At 43.6% G+C, this 26,286-nt stretch overlaps 1 protein-coding gene across 1 annotated transcript in view; it reads right to left on the reverse strand.

Moving 5' to 3' along the window:
* The window catches only part of HFM1 (helicase for meiosis 1), a 3,754,865-nt gene that overhangs the window by 3,350,746 nt on the left and 377,833 nt on the right, over positions 1-26,286 (reverse strand). The window contains exon 5 of the mRNA XM_085599940.1: positions 6,130-6,171. Within this exon, the coding sequence (XP_085456066.1) occupies positions 6,130-6,171 (42 nt within the window). The remainder of the gene's footprint in view (positions 1-6,129; positions 6,172-26,286) is intronic.

The following is a 26,286-nucleotide window of genomic DNA, read 5'->3' on the forward strand; positions in this document are numbered from 1 at the left end:
GATCCTTTTTTGAATACTGAATCGGGTAAGAAGCTGCTCTATATGCCTTCATATAAGGTTTTTGGTGCTTTATATTAACAGCACGTTTTGGATAACCATATGGTTTTGGTGCTTTACATTAACAGCACGTTTTGGACAACCATAGCGGACACGATTTATTTACTTGAAAGGCTGTTACCTCCTAGAGACTCCTCGCTTGTAAATAAGAGATTTACAGGGTTGTTTTGGTACTTTTAATACATGTTGTGCGTAGGATAGGCTTAACTCATTCCTGATATGAACATTTGGGCTATTATTACAGGTTATCTAGTCTTGTTCTTGATATTTTTATACCTGAGGTACGCAGGACAGGCCCAACCTATTCCTCACACGAATCATGTTCTCGGTCCTGTTTACTTAGGATTCTGAATAGTTTGACTGCACTTACCTCAGCTGTAAACGCCCATCTCTCTAAAGAATTTGCCTTCCTTATTTTTATAGGTATTCCACGATAAGACCAATTTGCTCTTATCATTCGAGGCAATTACGCTCAAACCTAATATCCCATTATGGTTTGTAACTGACGACAAAGTTTCATCGCTCTTGTACACTCCACTTTTAATCAATGCTACTCATCTCTATATTTAAATAGTAAGTAGGATTATACTTTGACTACTATATAACAATAGCTTTGGAGAATGTTCTTGTCTATGGTGCCTCTGATGTGACCTGTCTTACCCTTTAGGGACGGTGATCTCATACCAAGGATTAATTATATCCATTTGGATTGTGGTAAACTCGCGAAATTGAGCTGATTAATACCATATGTGCTCTTCTTCCAACCTAATATCTTAGGTGGGTACGGATTGAGTGTTTGTTTTAAGTCACTTTTGTCTCCCGTCTCATTTTTTTCTTTTTTGGGGTTAATTGATATCACCATTTTGTTTTGCTTTCTTCCCATTGTTTGTCGCCACCTGATCTCATTTCCTTCTGTCCTTACGGGTGTTTTTTTTAAATCCCCGTTTTTTTAAAATCCCCCTTTTTAGACGTCGGTTATTTAACTTATTCTGCACTTCTTACCTTGGATGACGATCCCCTTTCTCCTTTTTCTTTCCCTCTTTGTTCTCCATTCCTCTGCTTTACATGTGATAGTTTAAGGGGCATCCCAACATGTGACATATGGAGAGGAGTGCCCTGATATCCTACTAATATACGGACTTGACATTTCAATGTATATAGTATCTTATAGTTATGTTGTGCTTATTTCTGAAGCCTTTTTAGCCACAATATGCGATGCTCATATGAGCCCGTCACAGGTTGTAAACAATATGTTTGTGCCCAAAGTGCTTTCTTTAGTGCTTTTTTTAATATTTTTAAATGTATTGTATATGCTGCTTGTGCTTTTGTCTTTATGTATGTGATTCATTTTCATTTCTTGTATGTAAATTTGTTACAGCCCTGAAGAAGTCCAAAGTTGGACGAAACGCGTCGGCTGTTTTTGCTGTTGTCAAAGAATGCACATTTCAAATTGAATAATAAAGAAGAACCTTTTGGAAAACGTACTACTTTGAGGACTTGGACCCATTTGTATTATAAGAATTGAGTGGTGCATTTGGTGCTGTGTTTTTTCATATGTCGATTCCAAGAATTGGAATAGCATTGTGCTGGCGGGTGCTAACCAATTGTGCACACTCCTGGTGAATAAATAATTTCTTTCACCATATCACTATGTTGAGTTACTTTTAAATCCGGTGCTGTCTCAGTGGGATTCCGCTAGCTCTGTGGTTTTTTACAAGTGTGAACCATATACTAAGCCAGCCTTCTACACTGTGGTCCAGATTAGCATGGTCCCAGTCAGACTAGTCAAAAACATACTGGCACCAAGCAAAAAGTGGGGGTAACTATGGAAGCAGATCCTACTTTCCTCCAATATCATAGTGCCCCAAAATTGCTAGGGCATTGGCTGCGCGCACTGTGTTGGCTGACATGAGGAAGTACCTTTTCCATATATTTTCTAAGCACCTACCCTCTGTCGGGAGGCACTGAGATGGGGTAGATGGATTCTTGGAACGTCTTTGTGTAGCCTGTGAAATGGCCGAATCTGGTTTGGGACGACTAGTTAGGCAGGCTGGAGAATCATCTGTGGCCTAGTACTTCTTGTCAAGACGTGGTGGAACTGGAGTAACCGTTGCCATAATTTTTATTCCTTCCTCCCAAATATAATCTATGACCGGAATTGCCCTTATCAACTTTCTAGCCTGCTCCTTGAAGTCATGTAGGAAACAGAAGTCGGGAGGTGGACCCTGGCAGCCGCCATGTCCATTAAATTATAAAAGCCCCCAATGTCCTCCGGTGAGAATCTGCAGGGTGAGGCAGGGAGGAGACGGAGTAGGGACCAGATAATCATCTCTTTCATCCCATGATTGTTGGGTTCATGAATCTCAACCTCTTAATGTTCATCCTTCAAGGATGAATGCCCCTCTCTTGGGGATGGTATATTGGGCACAAGTGATATCCTGGGTGTGATTGGTGGGACCACATTTATTGGCGTAGCAGGAAGAACCGGTTGCGGTGGTTGTTCTTGTGGGGTGTCTGGAAATCGCCTCTTGCAATCTTGTAGCATCGTTTTCCAGTCCTATAGTAAACAACAGAGTCCTCATCCTGGTACTTTACCAGGAGCTCTGAAGGACTGTAGGCATCTCCATAAGTACCATCTTCATCAGAGTACTCTATATCAAGAAAATAGCTAGGCAGCAGAGGTGATATCTTACTTGGTGAGGTAAGCGGTGGTGTTAAGACTGTCTTTATAATTTTTAACCCATCCACGATGTAAAGGGTAGCAGTGGCGTCGACAGTAGATCTTCCTTTGGTAATAGTGTCGTCGCCAATGGTGCAGAAGTCTGTAGTGTCACCACCTCTCCCGTCAACAGTAAGGTTCTGGATGGTGTACCCATCGATGATGTCTTCATCAATGGCACGGGCACCGACTGAGTATCCGTTGATGATGCCTTTGTTGACAGTTTGGGTGCCGCCGGCATCTCTGTAGATGATGCCTTCGTAGACAGCTTGGGCGCTGATGGAGCATTTGCTGATGCAGCTTTCTTTCACGGTAAATTGGATGCCCGACCTTCTGCCGACGATGCCTTCACAACTGTAGCTGTGGGGGCTGTCTTCGTCACTGCTTTCGACGACAATGCTGAAATACTTGTAGTCGTCATTTCCGTCAGTGATGCCGGTGTCTACGGAGTCGTTGGCAATTTTAGTCATTTTGAAATCAACGGCTCTGAGGAAGGGAACCATTTTCACTCCATTTTCTACTGTCATAAGGAGTAGATGGTTGGGATGAGGCCGTCCCTGTGGAGACAAGTTGTAGATACTCCTTTCTCAAGGGATCTTTATGTGTTTTTAAGGCCTTTCTACTTCCTTAATAAGCCCCATAGTCAGAAGAACTTGACCTTTTGAGAGTTGTATGAGATGAATCACTGTCTTCATCAGAAGCACTTGATGTCTGGGCCTTGAATTTCTTTAGCCATATAAGAAGACGTCATCTCGCAGAGTCTTTGATGAAAATGTATGACAGATCCTGTACTCCTTCATCTGATGTTGAGGGTAAAGGCAGTACAGGCAGTCCTTATGTGGGTCGTCCACATGCAGTCTCTTTTTCCCACAGGATTTGCAGAATCTGAAGAGACCTGTTTTGAAAGATCCAGAAATTGTAAAAATTTAATAAGCACACAAGTAAGCTGAAGACAAAACTGAACAGAACTCAGTGACACTCCCTTCACACAACTGAGGGATTCAGCCTCTGTCTGGAGTGTTGTAGAGGGGGCTGTCGCCTGATTAGTTATGTTTCAAGTTTGGTCCTGTTTAAAAAAAGGACATAGATAGGCTATAAATGTGACTTCCATTGCCATTATGGCCTCTGGTACAATACATACAGCTAAGTATGGTACCGTGGGGCTCCCACTTCGATGGTGTGGAATGATTCAAGCAGGTGAATCTATGAAAAATCCAATAATGTATAAAGCACATGGCTGCTGATGCTCCAGGTGTGCTTAGGTGAGAATGGTCTCCCTGTGAGGCCCCTGCATGCTCTCACCCTCTCCACGCCCACCATGGTCTGAAAGTAATGGCCAGCAAAGGGAGGGGGGAGGACACTACACATCAAACAAGGCACAGTGTGCAAGAATGAAAAAAACACCACCATTTTTTCTGTGTTCCGGAGCAAGAGGTTCCTGAGTGCACCATTGATATGTACTTTCTGAGCAAAATGAAGTGCAGGAAGAAGATGACTAGATTGCTGAAGAAATAAAAAAAATGGGGGTGCAGAATATGTAGAACATGAAATATCACAGGCTATGCAACTTAAATCGCTTAATTAGGCATGTCATCGCATATGTGGATGTAGAGGCCTCCAGGGGCTGTCTGACATTCAGAAAAGTGGGCAGGTGAGCGACTGAATGTGCCACGATCTCTGCTACAGAGATTCAGTTTGACTTTCAGTGAGAGGGGCAAGGAAGAGAGATGTGAGTGTTGTTTTTTATTTTTTCTTGTTGCAGTTTTATCTAGCACAAATTTGGCCTGAGTGCATTAGAGAGCTTCACACAAACAGCGGATTATATTACATAATATCAAATCCATTTAAAAAAAAAAATTGTAATCACAGGGAGATTAAGTGATTTGCCTAGAATCACAGGATGTTGAGCAAAAAACGGGATTCAAACCCGGCTTCCCAATTTCAAAGTAGGTTATGGGAACATACTCTCCCGGCTGATTAAGGTAATTGATATCTGTCAGGAAAAGAACCACAGAGATTAATGTGGCCCTCTCCCCCATTCCATGGAGGCGAGAGGGACATAAATACCCTGAGGAGCTCCCTCGCTGACCCTAACCAGCCCCCCACCACCATAACTTTCCAGTCCTCCCTACCACAGTCCCCTGTAAAGTGAGTTCTAATGGCTTCCCATCAGCAGCAGCTCCTTAAGGACTATGTCGCACTTGGAGGGAGCAAGCAGCAGGCACAACTCATGCTGTGACAGAAGGAGCAGCTCTTTGTCACTCTGCCTCTGACAACTAGCCAGCCTAATGTGAGTAGGGCTCAGGTAATAACAGCCTTTCATGTTGTGCACTTGGAGCGGAAACCAGGACTGCCCTGGCCGATTATACTGCTTAGTCCACCAAACAAGTGGTGCACCAACTGGTCTAGGCCACAGGACCAGTGGCTCATGTCAAACTGCTCACCTTGACAATCCGAGCCTGCCGCTGGGATTAGAGGAAACAGCTGTGCTCATTTCCTGAACAAAGTGCAAAGGAGGAAGTGGCTGGGAAGCTAAATATAGCTCTGATGGATTTGGAGTCAGAGAGTTGAGGAAATAAATAAAGAACAAACGAGGGACGCAGAGGGGAGGAGACAGAAAGAGCGGCGGTGATGGAGGGGGAAAGCTTGGAGGGGCAAGCAGAGATGAGGGAGGGTGTGGGGCGACGGAACAGGCCTTCGGAAAACAGCGTCTCACATTTGCTCTCAGTCTTTGAATGGACAGCAAACGTGACGAGATAAGGACAAGATTTATAGGGCTGTTTACAGAAACAGCTCTCGGAGTTGAGTGAAAGCACAAGCACTCGTGTGTAGTGCTCAAAATCAATTTTAAAAGTAGTTCCTAAAACAGTTGCTAAAATGGGAGCTGTGGATGGATGCTGGTAATTGGTCCATGCTCTCAAGGAGGATTAAACGCAGGAAGAGGTATTGCACATGCATGCTATGGACAAATGGGGAGAAGAAATAGGGAGAGCAATGATGGAGCCAGAAAATGGGAAGCCTATGGGGGAGCTGAAGCCCGCAAAGTATATACATGTCTATTCGAGACAGCACATGTGCTGCCTAGAGCAGAGACCTAAAAACAAAGGGATCCATGTAAAACTATAGATTTTCTATAAGACCCTTTCAAGAGGAGATGAAGATTGGAGCGAGAGGTCCTCTGCAAGATATGGAACAGGAGAGGTTGTACTATACCAAGAATCTTTAATTGAAGAAACATACCCACATAGAAAGTTTCACTAGTTCCTGGCCTGCAGGTGGACAATTCTTGCGTTTGGGGGAAACTAAGTGCTCCAGTATTAAGAAACAGTGATATTTACAATAATAAAGGATACGAATTTCTGTGACTGGCTTTAAAATGGATCCGGCTTCCGTTTCTGAAAAACAGAAAATGCACAACTTAGTTAATGCTAACCCATTTGTCAAATACATTTTCTAACTTTCAACAGAAAGCCATGCTACATACTATTGTTTGATTAGCTGTTTGCATGGCCATCATACCGGCACCACTTACAAACCTGTAAATTATGTTCTCTGGAGTTATCAAAGGATATTCCTTGAAATCAGCTGATGATTATTAGACCATCATATAACAGATTTGATGGAACCAGCAGGCTATCACTCAAAATGTCATGAACCGAAACGCAATTTGCTCCAAAACACGTCACCTCCATCAACTTCAGTCTGTTTTAACACCTACGTCAAAATGATCTCCTGGTACTATATAAGTAGAGGCAAATGGAAAATCAGGAATAGGCACATATAGACAGCCAACCTGGTGGATGGAAATTAGTCTCAATTGGATAAATGGTAATCTGAGAACATTCCATTTCATCTTTATTAATTTGTGCCATGACATAGGAACCAGCCACATGCAAAACATACAGTCCAGAAGAAAATAAGTTACTTACCTGTAATTATAGTTCTCCAGTATTGGAATATTTCATAGATTCACATGCTTGAATCATTCCCCGTCGTCGAGATGGGAGTCCTCGGTATATCAAAACAGCAATGCAAAGTTAGCATAAACTAGAAAAACAGGCCTAGGCCCATTTCAGTTTTGTAACATATCCATCTCTTTTTGTAAAAGAGACCAAAAACTAGTCTTTAGCCAATCAGAATACTCTACCCTCTAGAACACTCCTAAGAGAACCTCAGACCATTTTCACAGCACTAGTGCCATAAACCTAACCATAAAGGTCTCAAAAGGTGAGCTTCTCAGGGGAGGAGGGTGGGCCGCATTTGAATCTATGAAAGATTCCAAAACTAGAGAACTATAGTTACAGGTAAGTAACTTATTTTCTTACACCAGTATTGGAACTGGAACCTTTATAGATTCACATGCTTAAATCAGAGTAGCTAGCAGTTAGGAGCACATTTTTGTCAAAACTGTCTTTGAATAGAATATACACCAGGAGAAGTAAAAGAGAAAGGCACATTTTTAATTCTTAAATTCTTCCTTTATGCCTAAACAAAGATTTAACAATGGGCATCCAAATATACCCACAATCAAATATATATATAGCAGGTGCTCGGAGGCTCGTCCCTTAAACATTGGGCAGAACATATTTTGTTATGGGTTCGGTTCATTGATGACGTCTTAGTGCTGTGGCGGGGCACGGAGACACGCATAGAATTATTCATCAGGGACCTTAACCAAATTTCTCTTAATCTAGAGTTTGTAGGACAACACAGTAAGAACACTATAGACTTTTTAGATATTCGGGTAGAACCCGTAGGAGAAAAATTGTAGACCACAGTTTTTAGAAAAGCTACTGCTGGAAACACTGTTCTCCACATGGGTAGTGCTCATCCTGCACCCTTGATTAGGAGCATCCCCTTTGGGGAGTTCTATAGAGCACGAAGGGCATGTAGCAATCAGGAAGAGTACAGTATAATAGAACGAGAAATGACAGATAGGTTCATCCAGAGAGGCTATCTGCCTGATGTTATAAAAGGGGCAGCCACCAAGGCTAGAAATCTAGAAAGACAAAAAGTCTTGTTCGAACCATCTAGAACACAACAGAGGAAAAATGATAGGAAAGAACAGAAAAATCAGGAGAATTCTAGATTCATAACGACATTTGATGTCAAACATAAAGAGATCAGATCTATATTAAATAGACATTGGCATCTGATAAAAGATGACCCAGTTCTGGGATCATAAGTGAAAAAACATCCAGACATTACCTATAGTGAATCGAAGTCATTAAAAGACATGATTGTTAAAAGTGAATATCAGGAAAGGAGACGAGGTGCCCCCGCATGGTTACAACAGAAACCAGGTTTTAAAAAGTGTCCTAAATGCAAGGCGTGCCAACATGGCATGAATCGCACTAACTTTAGGACATTTTTTAATAAAACAATTACCATCAGAAGTTTCCTGACCTGTCGATCAAGTTTTGTTGTCTATCTATTACAGTGTCCTTGCTGCACAATGTATATAGGAAGCACAACCTTGCCTGTATATAAACAAATTCTGCAACACAGGAGAGCGATTGTAAATCAGGATAGAACTTGTCCGATTGCAAGGCATTTTGAAGCCCATCACCAAAGTAATCCCTTGAGCTTGCAATATACCTGTATAGCAGAAATCCCCAGAAGAAGAAGAGGGGGAAATAGTGAAAAAGAGCTCAGAAAACTAGAAACGTATTTTATACTTGAGTTCAACAGGAAGGAACCTCATGGGTTAAACGTAGATGAGGATCTTTTTACTTGCCTGGATTAAGAGAAAAAATGGAGAAAAGAGAATAAGAAGAAATCTGCGCATAGTAAAGACGATTAATCTCATTTTTGTTTTTAATTCTTAATATTTGTGAATTACTTTTGGAATACAGGGGACATAAAACACAACCAACTAATATGATATAAATTAAGGTTTTTAAAATAATTCTTGGACTAGTGAACAGTGCCACGGTTCGAGAAGACTAGTAGGAATGGGAAAACGTTTTTTGATGTATAGTTTGTTGGAAAAACAAGGAAAGAGGTAAATGTAATATATTTTTCTAATATAATTCTTTTTTTTATAGACTTTAGGTTTTTTTAAACCGCAATCTGTGGTTACAGAAAAATAATATACCGAACAAGCACTTGCATTTTTGGTAACCCTTGTACTGTATTTAAGTATCCAAGGTTGATGGAGTAAATGGTAACTATTTTAACTATATCTAGTTTACCAAAGCACTAGCACTTTAAAATATCTCTGATGATAATTATCATTGGAAATTTTGTTTATTTTGGATATTATTCTCATTTCCTTATGTTCAATATAATAGTTTTAAAATATATGAAAGCTTCTTTCCCCTGTGAGGGTTATGGAACAAATATATTTATAAAGCACTTGCACTTTAGAAAGGACTGAAGTTCTGAAGATAATTGTATACATTTCAGTCAGGAGAACACATTTATTTGCACTAAAGCACTAGCACTTGATTGCCAAGAATTGCACTTTATGAAATAGGCACTGGCCAAGTAAACTGTTTGAATTAAGTTTTTATAAACCTTTTGCACTGAAAATTTTAAATGTAATCAACGAAAAATATTGGATAAGAGAAGCAAGAAATCAAGGTTTCTGCCGATTACAAAAATACAAATTGTTTGATTATTTAAATTACGAATGTATCATATTGTTGTCATTATTCAAACATTTATTCCTGTATAAAAAGGTTTAAGAATGAGGGATGACAAACTGGATAGGCTGCATAAATTAATTCTGGTTCAAAACAAACTTGTCCCAAAATGGCGGCCGCTGTGCGAGAAGTAAAGCATTGAGTGAATGCTGTGAGTTAATTCCCTTGTTAATGTCGTTCACTGCTTTTCAGTATTTTAATGAAAATGTAATGGCGCTCAGGCATATATATATATATATATACATTTACACACACGCATATATATATATATATATATATATATATATATATATATATATATATATATATATATATATATATATGTATACAGTTATATCAAGAAGACATGGATCAAAAAGTAAGAAATTAGGAATTGAGTAAGGGGAAGCCTATCATAAACGTATCAGACTTAACTCTAACAACATCTGAGGAAGATATCTTAAAGCTTAGAATTTCATTTTGCCCAAAAAACACTTTTAACTACTCACAAGCCAGGACTGACACTTTCAAATACATTAGGAAATTAAAGCTCCTAAAAATCCACACTACTATTGAGAAACCCCCAAAACAAGGACTGAACAGAGCCAATCAGTGACAGTGATGGGAGGTACTACTATTGCGGATCTCTCCATCCTAGGAACCCTCAGACAGCTAGAATTGGGGAATGATAATCCGGATACAGAACTAACAATTCATGATGTCATCAGAGAAGAAAATATCAATGTCGGGAAGCAGCAGTTACAACCTTCAGACCACGCTCGAGGACAACCCCAACAACAGTGAAGGACAACATAGATATTTTTCACGAATTGATTGTTAAAGGCCTAAAAAAGATCCACAGAAGGGTCAATGAAACTGGAGAAAAGAAAAAGGCCATTGAATGGAAATATTTTGAATTGGTGTCGAAATTAAAAAAGAACAAACAGGTGGTAGTACGAAACTCTGATAAAGGGAGCAACATTGTTTTGTGGCCAATCGACATGTACTTACAAGAACCACATTCCCAACTTGGGCAGAGGGATTGTTACAAACAGTGCAAGCAGGAAGCAATAACAAGGGCACATGCATTATTTGTAGAAGACTTAGAATGGTGGAGGATGGAGGGATTAGTCTTGGATGATGAACTGAGGTACCTCAAAAATGACACGCCAAGAACTCTGGCCTTTTATTTAATTCCAAAAGTACACAAGAATGCCAATTTCCCCCCTGGATGCCCATCATATCAGCTACTGATAGCATGATGGAAAATACCTCTAAATACATTGTCTTCTTCCTAAAACCATATGTATCAAATCTACCATAATTTGTACGGGACAGTGGCGACTTTCTCAAAATGATTTATGATACACCAATAGAACATGATTATGTGCTAATAGCACTTGATATAACATTGTTGTACACCAGCATAGCCCATACTGATGGGTTGAGAGCTATTCAACACTTCCTACAGGAGAGAATTTCTTCTTTTTTGGTGGGGAGCTATATTAACAGCAGCAGTGGACTGCGATGGGCACCTGTTTCACCCCCAGTTATGCATGCTTGCATGAGGGCTGGTGGGAGGAACAGGTGTTCCGCAAGGAACATGTACAAGTATGGGATAGACACATGGTGATGTGGATAAGATTAATTGACAATCTGTTTGTAATTTGGAGGGGCACCACTGAATCTGCAGAACAATTTGTTGATCTTTCGAATGACAATAACCTGGATTTTAAGTTCACTCATTCCATTAGCAAAAGTGATATAACATTTTTAGACACTGAAGGTTTTGTACAAGGGGGATGTTAGATACTAGACTCCACAGAAAGGAAACAGCAGGCAATTCTACACTGCATGCCACGAGTTTTCACCCAAATCATACCAAAATAAGCATACCATACGGAGAAATGCTGCAAACGAACAGGAACTGTCGTACTGAAACTGAACTAAATAAATGTCAGAAGGATATGAGTCCAAGATTTCTAGAGAGGAGCTACAGTAGAAGAGTGGAAGAGAAGGCGCACAGGGCAGCCAACAAAAAGAAATGGGAAAGTATCCTATTCTCTAAGAGAGAAGTAAGGGAGGGGGAAGTCAAACCCCAGGTTAGGTTCTTAACCACCTATAATACTCATCACAGAGAATTGAGGGATCTATGTAATAGGAATTGTCATTTGTTGAAATCTCACCCTGTAGTAGGCAGAATACTTCCCAGACACCCTCCTATAACTTACCAAAGAGCACCATCTTTAAAGGAAGCAATTGTAAAAACTAGCCCAGAAATTGAACGGGGAGAGAGTTGGTTGAAACCATCTGCAGGCTTCAAAAAGTGTAGTCACTGCAGAGCTTGTAGTATGGGCCAGGATACCGTCACCTTCTCAAAACCATTAGGAGAAAAAAGTTAATCGTGGGATCGTATTATTGCAAAACAGAGTTTGCTATTTATGTGCTGACATGCGTGTGCGGGCTATAGTATGTGGGCAGTACCACGCTACAGGTTCACAAAAGAATCTTGCAGCATATGAGAGCCATAGTTAATGGTGATCGATCAAACCCAGTGGCCAGGCATTGCGAGGTGGTGCATGGGAAAGACCCAACACAAGTTAGGTATTTTGTCATCGATGCAGTGCCAGCTGATAGGAGAGGGGGTGATCGCACTAGAAAATTGCGTGAATTAGAAACAAGATACATTCTGACACTAGATAGCAAGGCACCGAATGGCCTGAATTTTGATGAGAAATGTCATTCTTGTCTGTAGTTAGGGAGAGGGAACACTAAGATGAGTGCAGTGTAGCACTTAGGAGCATATAATAATAAAACCCCGATTAAGAGGGAGCTGGAAAATGAAATTCAGTCGTCCCCCTCTCTGCATGCAAAAATATCGGCCTTTTACGATAGTAAAATTCGGAAAGTCTACAACACCTTCACAACTGCGGTAGAGACTGAAAAAACAGAAGAAAGTGGGAGCAGGAATTCCGAATACTCCTTTTTACGGAATTCCTTCCCATCTTCCAACAGGAATAACTGGTAGAGATCCGGAGTTGTAGGTCAGGATCCCCAGAGAACCCATGCCCCCCTAAATTGTGGAAAGAGCTGGCCCACTCGATAATCCATGTTCTGAATCATATATCGAACACATCTCTCGCTTCTGGTATTTTCCCTGATATATGGAAACATGCCGTGCTCCTCCCCCTTGGGAAAACACCCAATGTGGATCCAGGGGAGTTAAACAACTATCGCCCAATCTCATCATAACCAGCACCAGCAAAAATGATGGAAATAATCGTCCAGCGACAGTTGGCTAATTTTATTGAGAGCCATGACATTTTGCATGATACTCAGTCCGGCTTTCGGACTGGTTTCAGTACCGAGACTGCACTGTTGGAGGTGACAGAGTTGGTTAGAATGTCTGTGGACATTGGATTATCAGCGATGCTGGTGCTCCTAGACTTATCCCCAGCGTTCGATACGGTGGACCACCAAATCCTGGTACACAGACTGCAAGCAATCGGAATTAGGGAAGTGGTACTCACCTGGCTGAAGTTTTTCCTTAAAAATCGTACGCAGAAGGTCGCTCTGCAACCCCACCAGTCGGAAACCAAACAACTATGGTGTGGGGTACCACAGGGGTCGGCTTTGAGCCCGCTTCTTTTTGATATATATCTGGCCCCTCTGTTTTCCCTCATAGCTAACTGGGGAGTGAAGGCGATATCATACGCTGACAACACCCAGCTGGTGTTTTCCTTTAAAGACCAGTCTGTGGACTCCTTCAAGAGATTTAAGTGATGCCTGAGAGACATGGCCCAGTGGATGAACAACAATAAACTTAAACTTAATGCAGAGAAAATTGAAGTGTTGTTCTGCGGCAAGGCTCTGCCGCCAGCAGCTGGTATTTGGTGGCCGGCTGAAATGGGCCTGTCACCCACTTCAGCAACTACGGCAAAAAACTTGGGAGTGAAATGGGAAGTAGATTTCTCTTTCAAAGCTCAAATTCGGCAGGTGACAGCCTCATGCTTCAGCAAATTAAGACACCTGAGGAAATTTTTACATTTACTGCTGGAGGACTTATCCATGCCACAGTGACATCTAGGCTGGACTATGCTAACTACCTCTACCTGGGTCTGCCCGCATACCTAGTCAGAAGACTGCAGATGGTACAGAATGCGGCTGCGAGATTGATTAGACATGTACCGTTTCGTCATCATATCTCTCCGTATATCAAACAGCTCCACTCGTTGCCGATACCAAAAAGGATTGAGTTTAAGGCTTTAACTCTGGCATTTTGGACAATACATGGAAAATGCCCTAGTTACCTTAAACACCGGTTGTGCCGCTACAAACAAAACCGCTCACTGAGGTCAAAATCTCAAAATCTGCTATGTACTCCGCGCTTTGTTAAAGCTCGCTTAGGAGGCAGATCCTTCACAGTGGGGGCTACTAAGCTTTGGAATTCCCTGCCAACATTATTCGCCAAATCGACTGTTCAGTTCTACCCTAGGCTCTTTAGCCTAGGGTAGAGCTCTTTGATCTGCTCTTCTTCATCTCGCGCGCCTCCTATTGTTATTGTGCCGGGACATCTCTGCTTGAGGTAGCTGTTCACGCTTTATAAATGTCTGTATTATTATTATTATTATTATTAAGTCAAATCACATAATTACTTGACAACATTGAATGCGGATAGAAGGCAAATGATACCAGTGATGGGGATGAGATGAATTGGTTTGATTGGGGCACTAGCCGAGTTATGTAACTGAGTTTGATTGTAAAGCTATGTTGTAATATGAATTAAGCGAGAAAGGAGGACAAAGCAATTCCGAGAAATCAGTAATAGTGGTTGCAATGGGCACTTGCCCTTAATTTTGGTTGGCACTGCCATTTTATATAAGTTACCTTGAGTATACTGATTATATCTTGGTAGAGACTTTGTTAAAGCGGAAAGGCAATCTAAGCATTCAAATTAGATTTGTATCATACCCCTGTATTGTCAACAAAGGTTCAGTTTGAGAGAGACTATGCTCTCATGGCATGATTCAATGTATCTAATTTAATACATTAAGTGATGGTACAAAGTATCAAGAAAACAAATGAGGAAATGTCACAAGTCTTTCTTCAGTGCAAGTTAGACTCGAGAAAGTAAAATGTCAGTCCCAATACGTTTTTTTTTAAACAGCATGTGATCAAGGTCCCTGAGACGACCAAAACGCGTCATGAATGGCTGACAAGAAATAAAGAAGGAAATACATACCGTATGTGAAGTCTGCTCTGGTTCTGTTTGGTGAAAGGACAGAATTCGTTGTGATATATATATATATATATGTACACATATAAAATACATATCACTATATGACAAAATACCCTTATAGTGGGACTGAAAAAGAAATATTAGAGTAAGAAAAATAATAAAAAAGCATGTGCGAGGTTCCTAGAAAGTAAAGGAAGGAGGGGTGAAAAAGAAAGCTCTACGTCATGGAAACAGGTTCCTCAGTACCACCTGGCCCACTGCAGTGTCACTGCGAACCAAAGAATCCAAGCACTAGTGCCTGGTAAAGGCGTGGATACTATTCCAGGTCGCCTCCCTGCAGATCTCCTGGACAGGTACACCGTCAAACAAGGCTGTCAAGGCAGAGACCACTCTAGTAGAATGTGAATGGACTCTCCCCTGCACGGGCTTTCCAGCAGCCTGATGATAATGTTGGATGGTACTAGAAATCCAGAGTGCGATGCCTCGATAGCCCTTACGAGGAGCACTGTAGGCCACAAAGTTGGGGTGACTTTCGGAAGGTTTTAGTCCTGTGGAGATAGAATTTTAGACAGCGCTGATGTTATAGATTGCAGGAAAAAAGTTTTTAGAACCAGCGGTTCGTTTAAATGAAAGTCTAATAGAACTTTAGGGATCAACTTGGGGATGGTACGTAACATCACTCAGTCATCCTTAAATTGAAGAAAAGGCTCCTGGATAGTGATAAAGCCAGAAGTAGAGCCACTTTCCATGACAGAAATGTAATCTCCGCCTTATGGATAGGTACGAAGGGAAGCTTCATGAGTTGAGACAAGACCACGTTAAGGTGCCAGTGTGGAAGAGGGAGCTTGACCAAAGGAAAGACCCTAAAAAGTCCTGTCATGATTCTCGCTGACCATAAAGAGGGGCCTTTAGAGTTTCTTCTAAATAAAATAACGTAAAATAGCCGTGAGATGAACCTTAAGACGCATGAGCCACACCAGCTTTTACCAATGAAAGGATGTTAGGAAGGATCTCGTGCTGAAGAGGAGAAAGGATGAACGCCAGATTCCTGGCGCCAGAAACAAAACCTCTTCCATTTCGTCTCATATGTTTGGTTAGTGCTCTGTGCCCGGGCGGGAGAAAGAATGTCTTTACACTCAGTGGAAAGGTTCAGATGATCGAGGTCTCTATGTTCAGGAGCAATGCTGCTAGTCGAAGCGATTTGGGATCCGGATGCAGCACTTGACCCCAGGACATCGTCAATAGCGATGGGATAGGATCCAAGAGAATCGTCTGTCTCTCCGAAACAAGAAGAAGTTATGTGTACCAATACTAGTGCGGCAAGATGGGGCTATGAGGATCATCCTACAGGGCTCTGCCTTCATCTTCATGAGAACACTTGGCAGGAGGGAAATGGGAGGGAAAGCGTAGGCAAAGGTGCCTGACCATGCCATCGCAAACGCATTCCCCCAGGATCCCGGATGGTGATGCCAACTTGCGAAGTACCGCCATTTCCTGTTTTCCAGAGCCGCAAATAGTCTATTGTTGGCTTGGCCCAGAGACCAAAAACATTTTCCAGTGTTTCTTGGTGCAGTTCCGATTCGTGGCAGGCAGACCTGAGCCTGCTGAGTGTAACCGCTGTCGCATTGAGATTCCCTGGAAGATGTTTTGCTCTTAGTGAAACTCCATTCTGGATCGCCCACTCCCAGATGCATTGAGCTTCCAGTGACAACAGAGGAGACCTTGTGCTCCCTTGCTTGTTAACAGTATGCATCGCCGTTGTATTGTCCTGATGAGAACCGATAAGCTTCGCATCCTTGGAAGGAATGCTTGCAGGGCTAAACAAATTGCTCTTAGTTCCAGCAAATTGATGTGGAGAAGGCGATTATGTTGATGCCAATGGTCACTGATTTGAAGGCCTTGTAGGAACGCTCCCCATCCTTCTAGAGATGCGTCTGTGGTTATTACTCGCTAAGCTGGGGATGCCAGAGAAGACAGACCTATTGAAATGTTTTTCTGCTGGGTCCACCAAGACATGGCTTAGAGCATAACCAGTGTTACTTTGATGATATCCTCGAAAGAACAGTTCACTTGATGCCTTTGTAAGTCTAGTTGTTATGAGGCGGCAGAAGGGAATTAGGGGGATGCAAGATGAGATTGACACCAGGAGAGACTTGTAACTGTGAACTGAAAGTGACTTTTTTCTTAGGAAGAGTTGAGCCCATAGATATCACTTTGATTTGTCTTTCTAGTGATGGAAACGCTTTGTTCAGAGACGTGTCCAATATAGCTCCCAGAAAGGTATTGTTTTTGGATTGGTGTATGTTTGATTTCTCCTTGTTTAAGGTAAGGTCTAGACTTTTGAACACACCTGTCCACACTGTCATGGACGCCCGGGCTGCCGAAATGGACGGTCCTTTTATCAGCCAATCATCCAAGTAAGGAAACACCTGGTAATGTTGCCTTCTGTGGAAAGCCTCCACCGGGGCTAGACACTTTGTAAATATCCTTGGCACCGATCTTAGGCCGAATGGCATTGGTAGTGAATTGGTAGTGGCTCCTGGCTACAGTGAAGCGGTCTCCAGGGACAGAAGTAGGTAACGAACTGAGAGGCGTGCGTTGATGAAGGTGTGACTACAAGCCCCTCTAGCCCTATTGTTAACCATGAGGCAATAGTATTGCCTAAATAGAAATACAGAGTATCATTAAGTAACTGGGAGGAGCCTCACCAAGATGGTCACTCGGAGCTGATGCTCCGAGATGAACCCTCTTCCCAGCTTCCGGATCGGTGATCCGACGCGCTATTGCCCCATCCAGAACAGTGTTTGAGACCGGAATGCAGGCCAATCACATGAAGCCTGAAATCGCCTGTCTCCGACCTTGCATCCCGGAGATCTGAGCCCCGACGTCCCGGCCAGTCACCATGCGAAGATGGCGCCTGAAGAGCTGTGAGACCGCAGCCTGTGGTCGCTGACCTCCGCGCGACGGGACAGGCACCAGCAACACTAGGGCATTGATCCTGGCATAACGGAAGACCTTCACGGAGACAAGCTGGGCCTCTACCTGCGGGGGTCTGGTCGGCCATCGACGGGCCCACCACGCTCAGCTTGGAGCACATCAGCCAACCTGCGGTAAGAGTGTGGGGGGTGCCCTCAACCCCGCCCCATCGTTTTTGCCCCTCTCGCCCCCGTGGGGGCAGCGACGGTGTCCTCCCTTTCTCCCATCAGAGACAGATACCGAATGCGCGGCAGCGATGGGTCAGAGAGCTGCTCTAGGATAGGCACTAGAATACCCTCCAGGTATCTTTTTATTTTTGGTTTCGTAAGATTCGCTAGTGAATGGGGGCAAGGAAAACAGCCACCGGGAGGGGGGGAAGCTCCTGTCTCGGCCTGCTTGACTTCAAAATGGAGGCCGGGACTCCCCTAACGAGATATCACGCAGGTGGCACCCCCGCAGCAGAGGGGGGGGGGGAGACTGGCGAGAGTCATTGAGGCACCTTGACAGGCAGAGACACGGAAACACCCAGCACATGCCTGACCCTAAAATGGCCACTATGAGCCATCTCGAGTAGACCCATCATTTCAGGGACTTAGAAGGACATGGGCACACATCAGGGACAACTCTCTACGGATGCTTCCTTTCCCGGCAGCGCAAAGAGGGGACCCCAGAGATAAGAGGGGCCCAGCCACTGTGGTCCCTACCACGTCGTGCTACTTCTCTAAGAAAAAAAGGACATCGGCCAGTCCTCGAACACCTCTCCCATCCGGCCTACCCATCAGGATACGGAATCTGTGAACCTACCTCTGACCGTGGAGACCTAGCTTTTTGACCGATGCCCAGTGGAGCTACTTGATAGCTAAAGAGGAGATGGGATGTGGACTACCCCTTCAGCCGTCACCTACCCAGCCGGTCTTTGGACTGAACTTACTTCGTCTCTCCGTTGTATTCTCCCTCCTACCCCTTTACTCCACCCTCTTTCTCCCTTACGCTCCATTTATCCCTCCTCTTTGCTCTTTAATTGTTTTACCGTTGAGACCTAGCTGTTTGGCTGATGCCTGGTGGAGCTACCCGATAGCTAAAGAGGAGATGGGCTGTGGACTTCCCCCTCTGCCGTCACCTACCCAGCCGGACTTTGGGCAGACTCTCCTTCGTCTCTCCATCCTATCTACCTCCTACCCCTCTACCCTACCCCCTTACCCTTCTAAGCTGCATTTATTTCATTTTCTACTCTCTAGAAATGTTTTTCTAGTAACTGATGTAACATGTAACTGATGTAATTTTGTAATTTCTGTGGAACCTTATGTAAAGCGCTCTGGTACCTCTGGGTCTAGCCAGCGCTATATAAAACTCTCAAAATAAATAAATAAATAAACTGTATGTATTTTGTGTATACACATTAGGTGTCCACTTCACTGTATCTTCATTATAGGATTTATTAGGAGTTGTACGCACAGTGCTGGACCCCGTGTAGTCCTGATGAAGAGCTTGTAGGGGACAGCTCGAAACATGTTGACACAAACGCAATACCAGGGGAACCAAACTCATTAAGGTCAGGTTTCACCCTCGTATTAACCCCTGATTTTAACCATACCAGATAGGGGTGGGAATAAAACAGTAGCTCACTAGTTAGGTATTTTTAAGACTTATCTTACTTCCACTCCACATCACTGCACCTCACATAGTCCATAACTAAGTGCTCCTACTTAGTTCGCAAGTTGCAGCATGCCTCAATCCGTAGAGGATTCAGAGGAACCCCAATGATGAAGCATGCCACCTAGGGGAAACCCTGGTGGGTGAGGAGTCTCTAGAAAAAGAGTCCTTTTCTAGTAATGTAATTACAACGAACTTTAGTTGAATCCTATTTCCCCCATAGGTTAGTTTATTTTCGATATACTCGACTTTTGTGAAACTATATACAGTAAGGAGGGTAAACCTAGCCTTAACCTCTACCTTCCCCGATTTTTTGGTTGTACAGTGAAGCGAAGACACTTCCTGTGTGATGGATGAATGGGGACATGAAAGTAAGCATCCTGTAGGTCTAGAGTGGCCATGAAATCTCGTGAATTTAGAAGCAGTAGTATGTCTTGCAAGGAGACCATATGGAAGGACTGCTTTTTGAGATACGTTTTGAGAGCCCTCAAGTCTAGGATAGGTTGCCACATTTTGAAAGCCTTCTGTACCAAAAAGAAATGGGAGTAGAACCCTTTCCCTCTCTGAGATGCTGGAACTGGTTCTATTGCCTCTTTTTGGAGCATCAATTTTAAGTGCAGGAGGTGCAGATGCCTTTTCACTTGTAAGCGAGGTGGAGTGGATGGTGGAATTTGAATAAACTCTAACGTATGAACAATCTGAACAATGTTGAGCACCCATTGATATCTTTCGCCAGTTCTGGGTGTATAAAGAGATTCTTCCCCCCACGGGCGCCTGAACGTGGGAAGCAAAAAGGAGCCGGAGCCTGAAAGTTATCATTGGCGACATGAGGAATCCTTGCCCTGTCGCCCTGTTCTTCCTCTGTGTGCTGATCTGGAATAAGTTGTAGATTGAGATTGCTGCTGGATGTATTGTGGTCAATAATGTTGTGTACAGAAGTTGTAAGAGGGATATCTGTACTGTTGATATCCACCTCTATATGAGAGCAGATCACTTCCTTGAACCCTTCGAAAGGGTACCTTACAGTACTGGAGCGTTCCCAACAACTTTGCTGTTTCAGTGTCCTTCTTTAAATGCTGGTGAGCCTCATCAATTCGTTTACCAAAAAGGGCCTCTCTGTCAATTGGCAGATCCAATACTTTTATCTGAACCTCAGGCCGAAAAGATGTTGCTCTGAGCCAACATTGTCGGAGTAAGACTGCTGCTCCTGCCAAAGACCGAAAAGCTGTCGTAGTGATGTCCATAGCGCAGTCTATAACCTCCGAGGTAGCCCTCTCACTCTCTTGGAGGATCTTCTTGGCGTCTGATTTACTTACATCAGGAAGTTGGTAGATGTACAGGGCTGAGTCGCACAACATCTGGCAACCATAGCGTCCTAAGATTGCGAGAGCATTAGCTGCCCTGACCATCAGCCATGACATGGAACAGAATTGTTTGCCTGCGTTATCAAGGCATCTGCCTTCCTTGTACGGAGGTGTTGTAACCAGAGCAGCCGGGCTCTTAGACTTCCTTTGAGCCGCCTGGGATATTACTGAGTCTGGCGTTGGGTGTTCCACCAAACATGCAGGACTATCCTCTGGGGCCTTATACTTCTTTTCCAATTTAGGAAGAACAGGAATCACTGTGGCTGGGGTTTTCATAACGTTAAGGCCCTTCTCCCATATATAACCAACAATTGGAATGGCTCGCACTAACTTCCTAAAGGGTTCTTTGAAGTCATAAAGAAAGCACTCTCACTCTATTTGGGAAGTTGGCATTGTCAAATCAAATCTTTTGGCTGCTCTTTCTAGAAGATTATGAAAACCACTGATGTTTTCAGGTGGAGAATCTATAGTTACCGGTGAGGGTGAAGTCGGGGTGGGAGTAATATAGTCGTCCCTTTCCCTGTGTGGATCGGGTAGCTCCCTCTCCTCCTGGTCGACATCAGAGGTGACAGGGTGCTGGTCAGGAAGCGGTGCTGAAGGTGGAGCAGTGTCTGTGTGCAACGTTGTCTCTAATTGTGGGAGTGGAAGGAACTGAATGTTGTTTAGGAGGCAACACAGCACGTTCCGGAATGGCAGAAGGTGATGGAAATCTTTTCTTATAGTCCGAAAGCATGAACTGCAGATTGGAAAGAAAGGAGGATGGCATCCAAACCATCTCCTCCTGATACCGCTGGTGGTAGTCCTGAGGAGTCACGAAATAGGGCTCCTCCTCATAGACCTCCTCGAAGTCATCTTCCTGGCATTTTACATGCGACTCCGATGGACTGCGGGCATAACCAATGGGGACACCATCTTCCTTCGAGTCCTCTTCCTTCAGGAGATGTGAAGAAATCAAAGGAGTCACCATACTAGGAATTTTTTTCCACGTTGACGAGGTCGTCAACGGTGTCGTCAATGATGTTGAAGGCAAACGACACACCGTCGCAGTCAATGCTGTCAATGGCCCCATAGCCCTCGGAGTTGTTGTTGCTGTCTTCTTAGTCGTCGTTGCAGTTGAAACCATTGACGACAAAGGTGTCTGTGGTACAATAACCAGCGATGATTGCAAAGTCTTCGACAACGATCCCGTATTCGATGCCATCGTTGGAGGAGGTATGGACGATGACTGTTCTTTGACTGCAGATACCTGGGAAGCATCACTCCGCGTTGAGGATGACAATGGTCCCTATGATTTCGCCAATGGTAAAGCCTTCGTTGACGATTTCTCCTAAGGGGGGAACAAAAGAAGGGTTTTTGAAGGCTTTCCTGCCCTCAGGAGGTGTTTAATGCGGCACAGAACTCACCTTTTGTAACCCTGTTGTCCCCTGTAAGATGTCCTTTCCTCTCCTTTTCACTTCGTTGAGGGGTTTTATAAGACAATGCCTGTAAGACCCATGGGTGGTCTTTTTTGAGGCTTTACGAGGGCGCTCGCCTGATGAGTGAGGGTCAGATCTTCCCCTCTTGTGAGACCTTCTGGAAGACGAGGAAGAAAAGGCCTCATCACTATCCTCACTAGATATAGACTCTTTTCTGGTCTTCAGCTTTTGGAGCCAAATGAAAAGGCACAACTCACCATCCCTAGGCGTTTTGGTAAAGAAGGTACGACATACCTTACAATGCTTGGCCTTGTGGTCAGGGAACAGGCAGTAGATACGGTCCCTGTGAGGGTCATCAACATGAAGTCTTTTCTTAGAACAGATGGCACAGGCTCTAAAAAGACCCTTCTTTTCCCTGTCCGTCATCAGAAAAGTAGATTAACCAAGTCCAATAAGTAGAATTTTGAAGAAAAGGTTAGAAAACCCTCGCAAGAGAGTAGGTAAGGAAAAAACTAAGCAGGGCTCAACGGAGACTCCCTAGCACAACGTGCGGTAGAAAGTCTGAGGTTCTATCAGGAGTGTTCTAGAGGGTAGGGTATTCTGATTGGCTGAAGCCTAGTTTTTGGTCTCTTTTACAGAAATGGATATGTTACAAAACTGAAATGAGCCTAGGCCTGTTTTTCTAGTTTATGCTAACTCTGTATTGCTGTTTTTATATACCGGGGAATCCCATCTCGATGACGGGGAATCAATCAAGCATGTGAATCTATGCAAGTTCCAATCCGGGAGAACTATAGTTACTGGTAAGTAACTTATTTTCTTCTGGACCGTCTGTTTTGCATGTGGCTGGCCCCTATGTAATGGCTCAAATGAATAAAGGTGAAATGGAATGTTCTCAGAATATTACTATTTACCAATTGAGACTATCTTTTCCATCCATCATGTTAGCTGTCTACATGTGCCTATTCCTGATTTTCCATTTCCCTATACTAATATAGTCCCAGGAGATCATTTTGAGTTGTCGAAGCAAACGGAAGTTGATGGAGGTGATGTGTTTTGTAGCAAATTGTGTTTTGATTCATGACATTTTGACCAAAATGATTTACCCCAATGTTTTGATCTTCTGTTAGGCTGTTCAATTAGTCACAGATACTGCTGAGTCGAGACTAAACTATCAGGGAGAGGTTGCTCTCTGCAGGGACAAGGTAATTCTGGAGACAGCATTTAGGCGGGAAGGAAGGGAGTACCTGCAAGCCTAAAAGTAGAAGGACAAGATAGCAGCTGAGGACTGGAACAGTTAGGAACAGATTGAGTTTGCAACACTGGACATGAACTGAGTAATGACTGCAAAGAAAAAACTAGACAGACAAGGCGTATACCGTACAACAAACAATAGGAAGGCAATTAGACAAAACAAAGCAAAAGAACGATAGACAAATTATCATAAATGATAGTTTATATGCACCTTGGAAAGTGATCGCTCCATGAAGGTATAAGATCTTGCAATAAGATAAGACGCATTTAATCTCAATATTTCAGAAGACACCCAGGAGCTTCTATGAAAAAAAGCACTTGGTGCGCCTCTGTGCAAGAGGCACCAAGCCTCAGAATCTCACTGGCAATCTGTTGCAATTGATTTTCGCCCATTCAGTATGCCCAGATGTTTTGTTTCTGGATCATGCGGTATTGGACTTTTTACTGTGGGTGAGTCTCACTTCATGTGTCTCACTCACGGTAATCACATAGCAAATAGTCTGCGCATGTATACCGCCAGTGTCCTCCTTTTAAGATAAGGCCGCTCCACTGCAGCAAAGATGAGGGGCACTTGCCTGGTTACACATGGACACATGTGCACATGTGTGTGGGTTTCCCGTGTGAGACTACCATCATGAGCAGCCTGTCGGAAAGTGTCTCTTTTTGACATGGTCACCCCCACTTTTTGCCACTGGCACTGATGTTTTTCGACTAATGTGCACTGGGTCCCTGCTAACCAGGCCCCAGTGCCAGTGCTCTTTCCCCACACACAAGCTAAAATAGTCATTGTATTACAACTGGCACACACTTTAGCACCCCTGTAAGTCCCTAGTAACTAGTAGCCCGTACCTAGGGCATGGGTACTAAAGAGGGTCCCTAAGTTCTGCAGCATGTATTATGCCACCTTAAGGGACCCCCATACAAATTGCATGCAGACTGGCATGGCAGGCTGCGTGACATGGTGCAAACCATGTGTGAAAACATGACATGGCACACTTCAAAGTCACAGCATATAATATATGTAAGTCACCCCTACAGCAGGCCTTGGAGTCCTAAGGAAGGATCCATTATATTCCATGTGATGTCTAGTTCTATTACTAGATACTGCAAGTGAACAGGAAAGCCATCTTAAGGTATGTACTGGGCACTGCTCATTACGAGTTACCCAGCTACATAAAGGATTCACTGAAACCTATGGTGTTTTTTTATCAATCACCTTGTCTTAATAAATCCATACTGATTGCAGTATTGGATTTATTATGACAGGTACTCAGAAGGGCCACCCTGAAACCTTCTTGTCTTCTAGTGTGCGGGCTGACTGATCTCATCTAGCCTGCCACCACAGACAAGTTTCTTAACCCCTGTAGGTGAGAGCCAGCATTCTCTGAAGTCAGAAAACAATGCCTGCTCCGGAAAAGGTGTTATCACCCAGAGGCAGTTTCCCCTCTAGGGTGTGGGGGCGTCGCCCCTCCCAGACGCCAGGTCGGAGTGCTTAACTGAAAGTACCTGGCCTGCAGGTGTTTAAAGGGCTGGACCCGGCAGTCGAAATTCCATTTCTAAATTAGTGCAGGCTTCCGCATCAGTGTTCAGGTAGGGCGTGGCCAATCTTACTGATTAGGAATTCCAGTGTTGTCTGAAGTCCAGTGCACATGGCAGGCTGGACAGGTCCCAGATTATGGCCAACCATACATGCACACTTCAGACCTCAAATCCAGGCTCTCCTAAAGAGTCAGGGGAAATGCAGCTCGGCCCCCTCTGGTGTCCTTTAGGGCGCTGGATTCACCTGCTCAAACCAATGTTTCCTTTCCTCTCATGCATTTTTGCGTGTTCAGTGCATGAGAGCAAAGCTTGGATTGGTTGTGGGCAGTCTGGGATCTCCCGCAGTTCCAACCGGCGCAGGTGCTCAATGATAAAGAGCATGACCAATCACTATGCTTTTTTATTTTAAATCCACACAGTGATTGGTCATGCTCCTTTAACAGTGATGTCACACCATGGAAATGCTTTTCCCCTTTTCCCCTTGTTCACAGCGCCAGTGATGGCATTGCGCATGGGGAATGGAGACTTCAGTCACCTCGTTATGTGTCCTGCAGGCCCCACACTCTTGAGTATGTGCTTACATAATATAATTAGGATTTGAAGCCGTTGCCCTGCGGCATCATTGTGATGACTGTATGCAGTTCCGGTGAGTGGTAATTACATTGGTGCTCACCTTCGCTGACCTGTTCACCTGATTTCACTAACTTTTTAGAGTAGAATTTCCTTCTCATTTGAACCAGGTATTTGTGTTACAAGCAGGAGATACTACCCACCCTCTACCCACAAGCTGCAAAGTAGCAAACGTGCAATTCCGCAACCTTGCTTGTAAACTCGCCGCTACCATGCTTGACTGTATGCCTGACTCATGTCTGTCACTAACTTTTATTGACCTGCTGAAGCCGGCGGCTTCGCATGTACAGTAGTTGTACACAACCCCATCGGAAGGAGGTGGATACGGGGATTCTGTAACTGCTCAGTCGAACCCAGGGAAGTGCTACACCAATCCAGTGAGTGGATCGCCGGTGATTAGATGACGCAATGTCTCTGCCTCCACACACAGCCCTAAGGACGGCAGAAAAGCCTTGAGTGTAGGAGTAACATCTATGATTTACAGCACTTCAGTACATAGGTTAGCACTATATGAAACAAAGTTATCAATACTATATTTTTTGAGGCATGAGTACTGGGCATACGTCAGAGGCTTGCATAGAGGGCATACATTGTACATATCTGAGATTGGCATACTGTGGACATACCAGATACCAGTTTATATATATATATATATATATATATATATATATATATATATATATATATATATATACCAACAAAGTTGCGCCGGTAACTGTGCCACATGCACTACAGGGGGGGTCAGTGTTACGGGACTGGTGCCCCCCGTTAATGTTCCAACACCACCCAACTTGTCTTACAAGTAGGAACACCG

Source organism: Triturus cristatus, chromosome 4_2 (genome assembly GCF_964204655.1).
Source record: "Triturus cristatus chromosome 4_2, aTriCri1.1, whole genome shotgun sequence".
Lineage (NCBI taxonomy): Eukaryota > Metazoa > Chordata > Amphibia > Caudata > Salamandridae > Triturus > Triturus cristatus.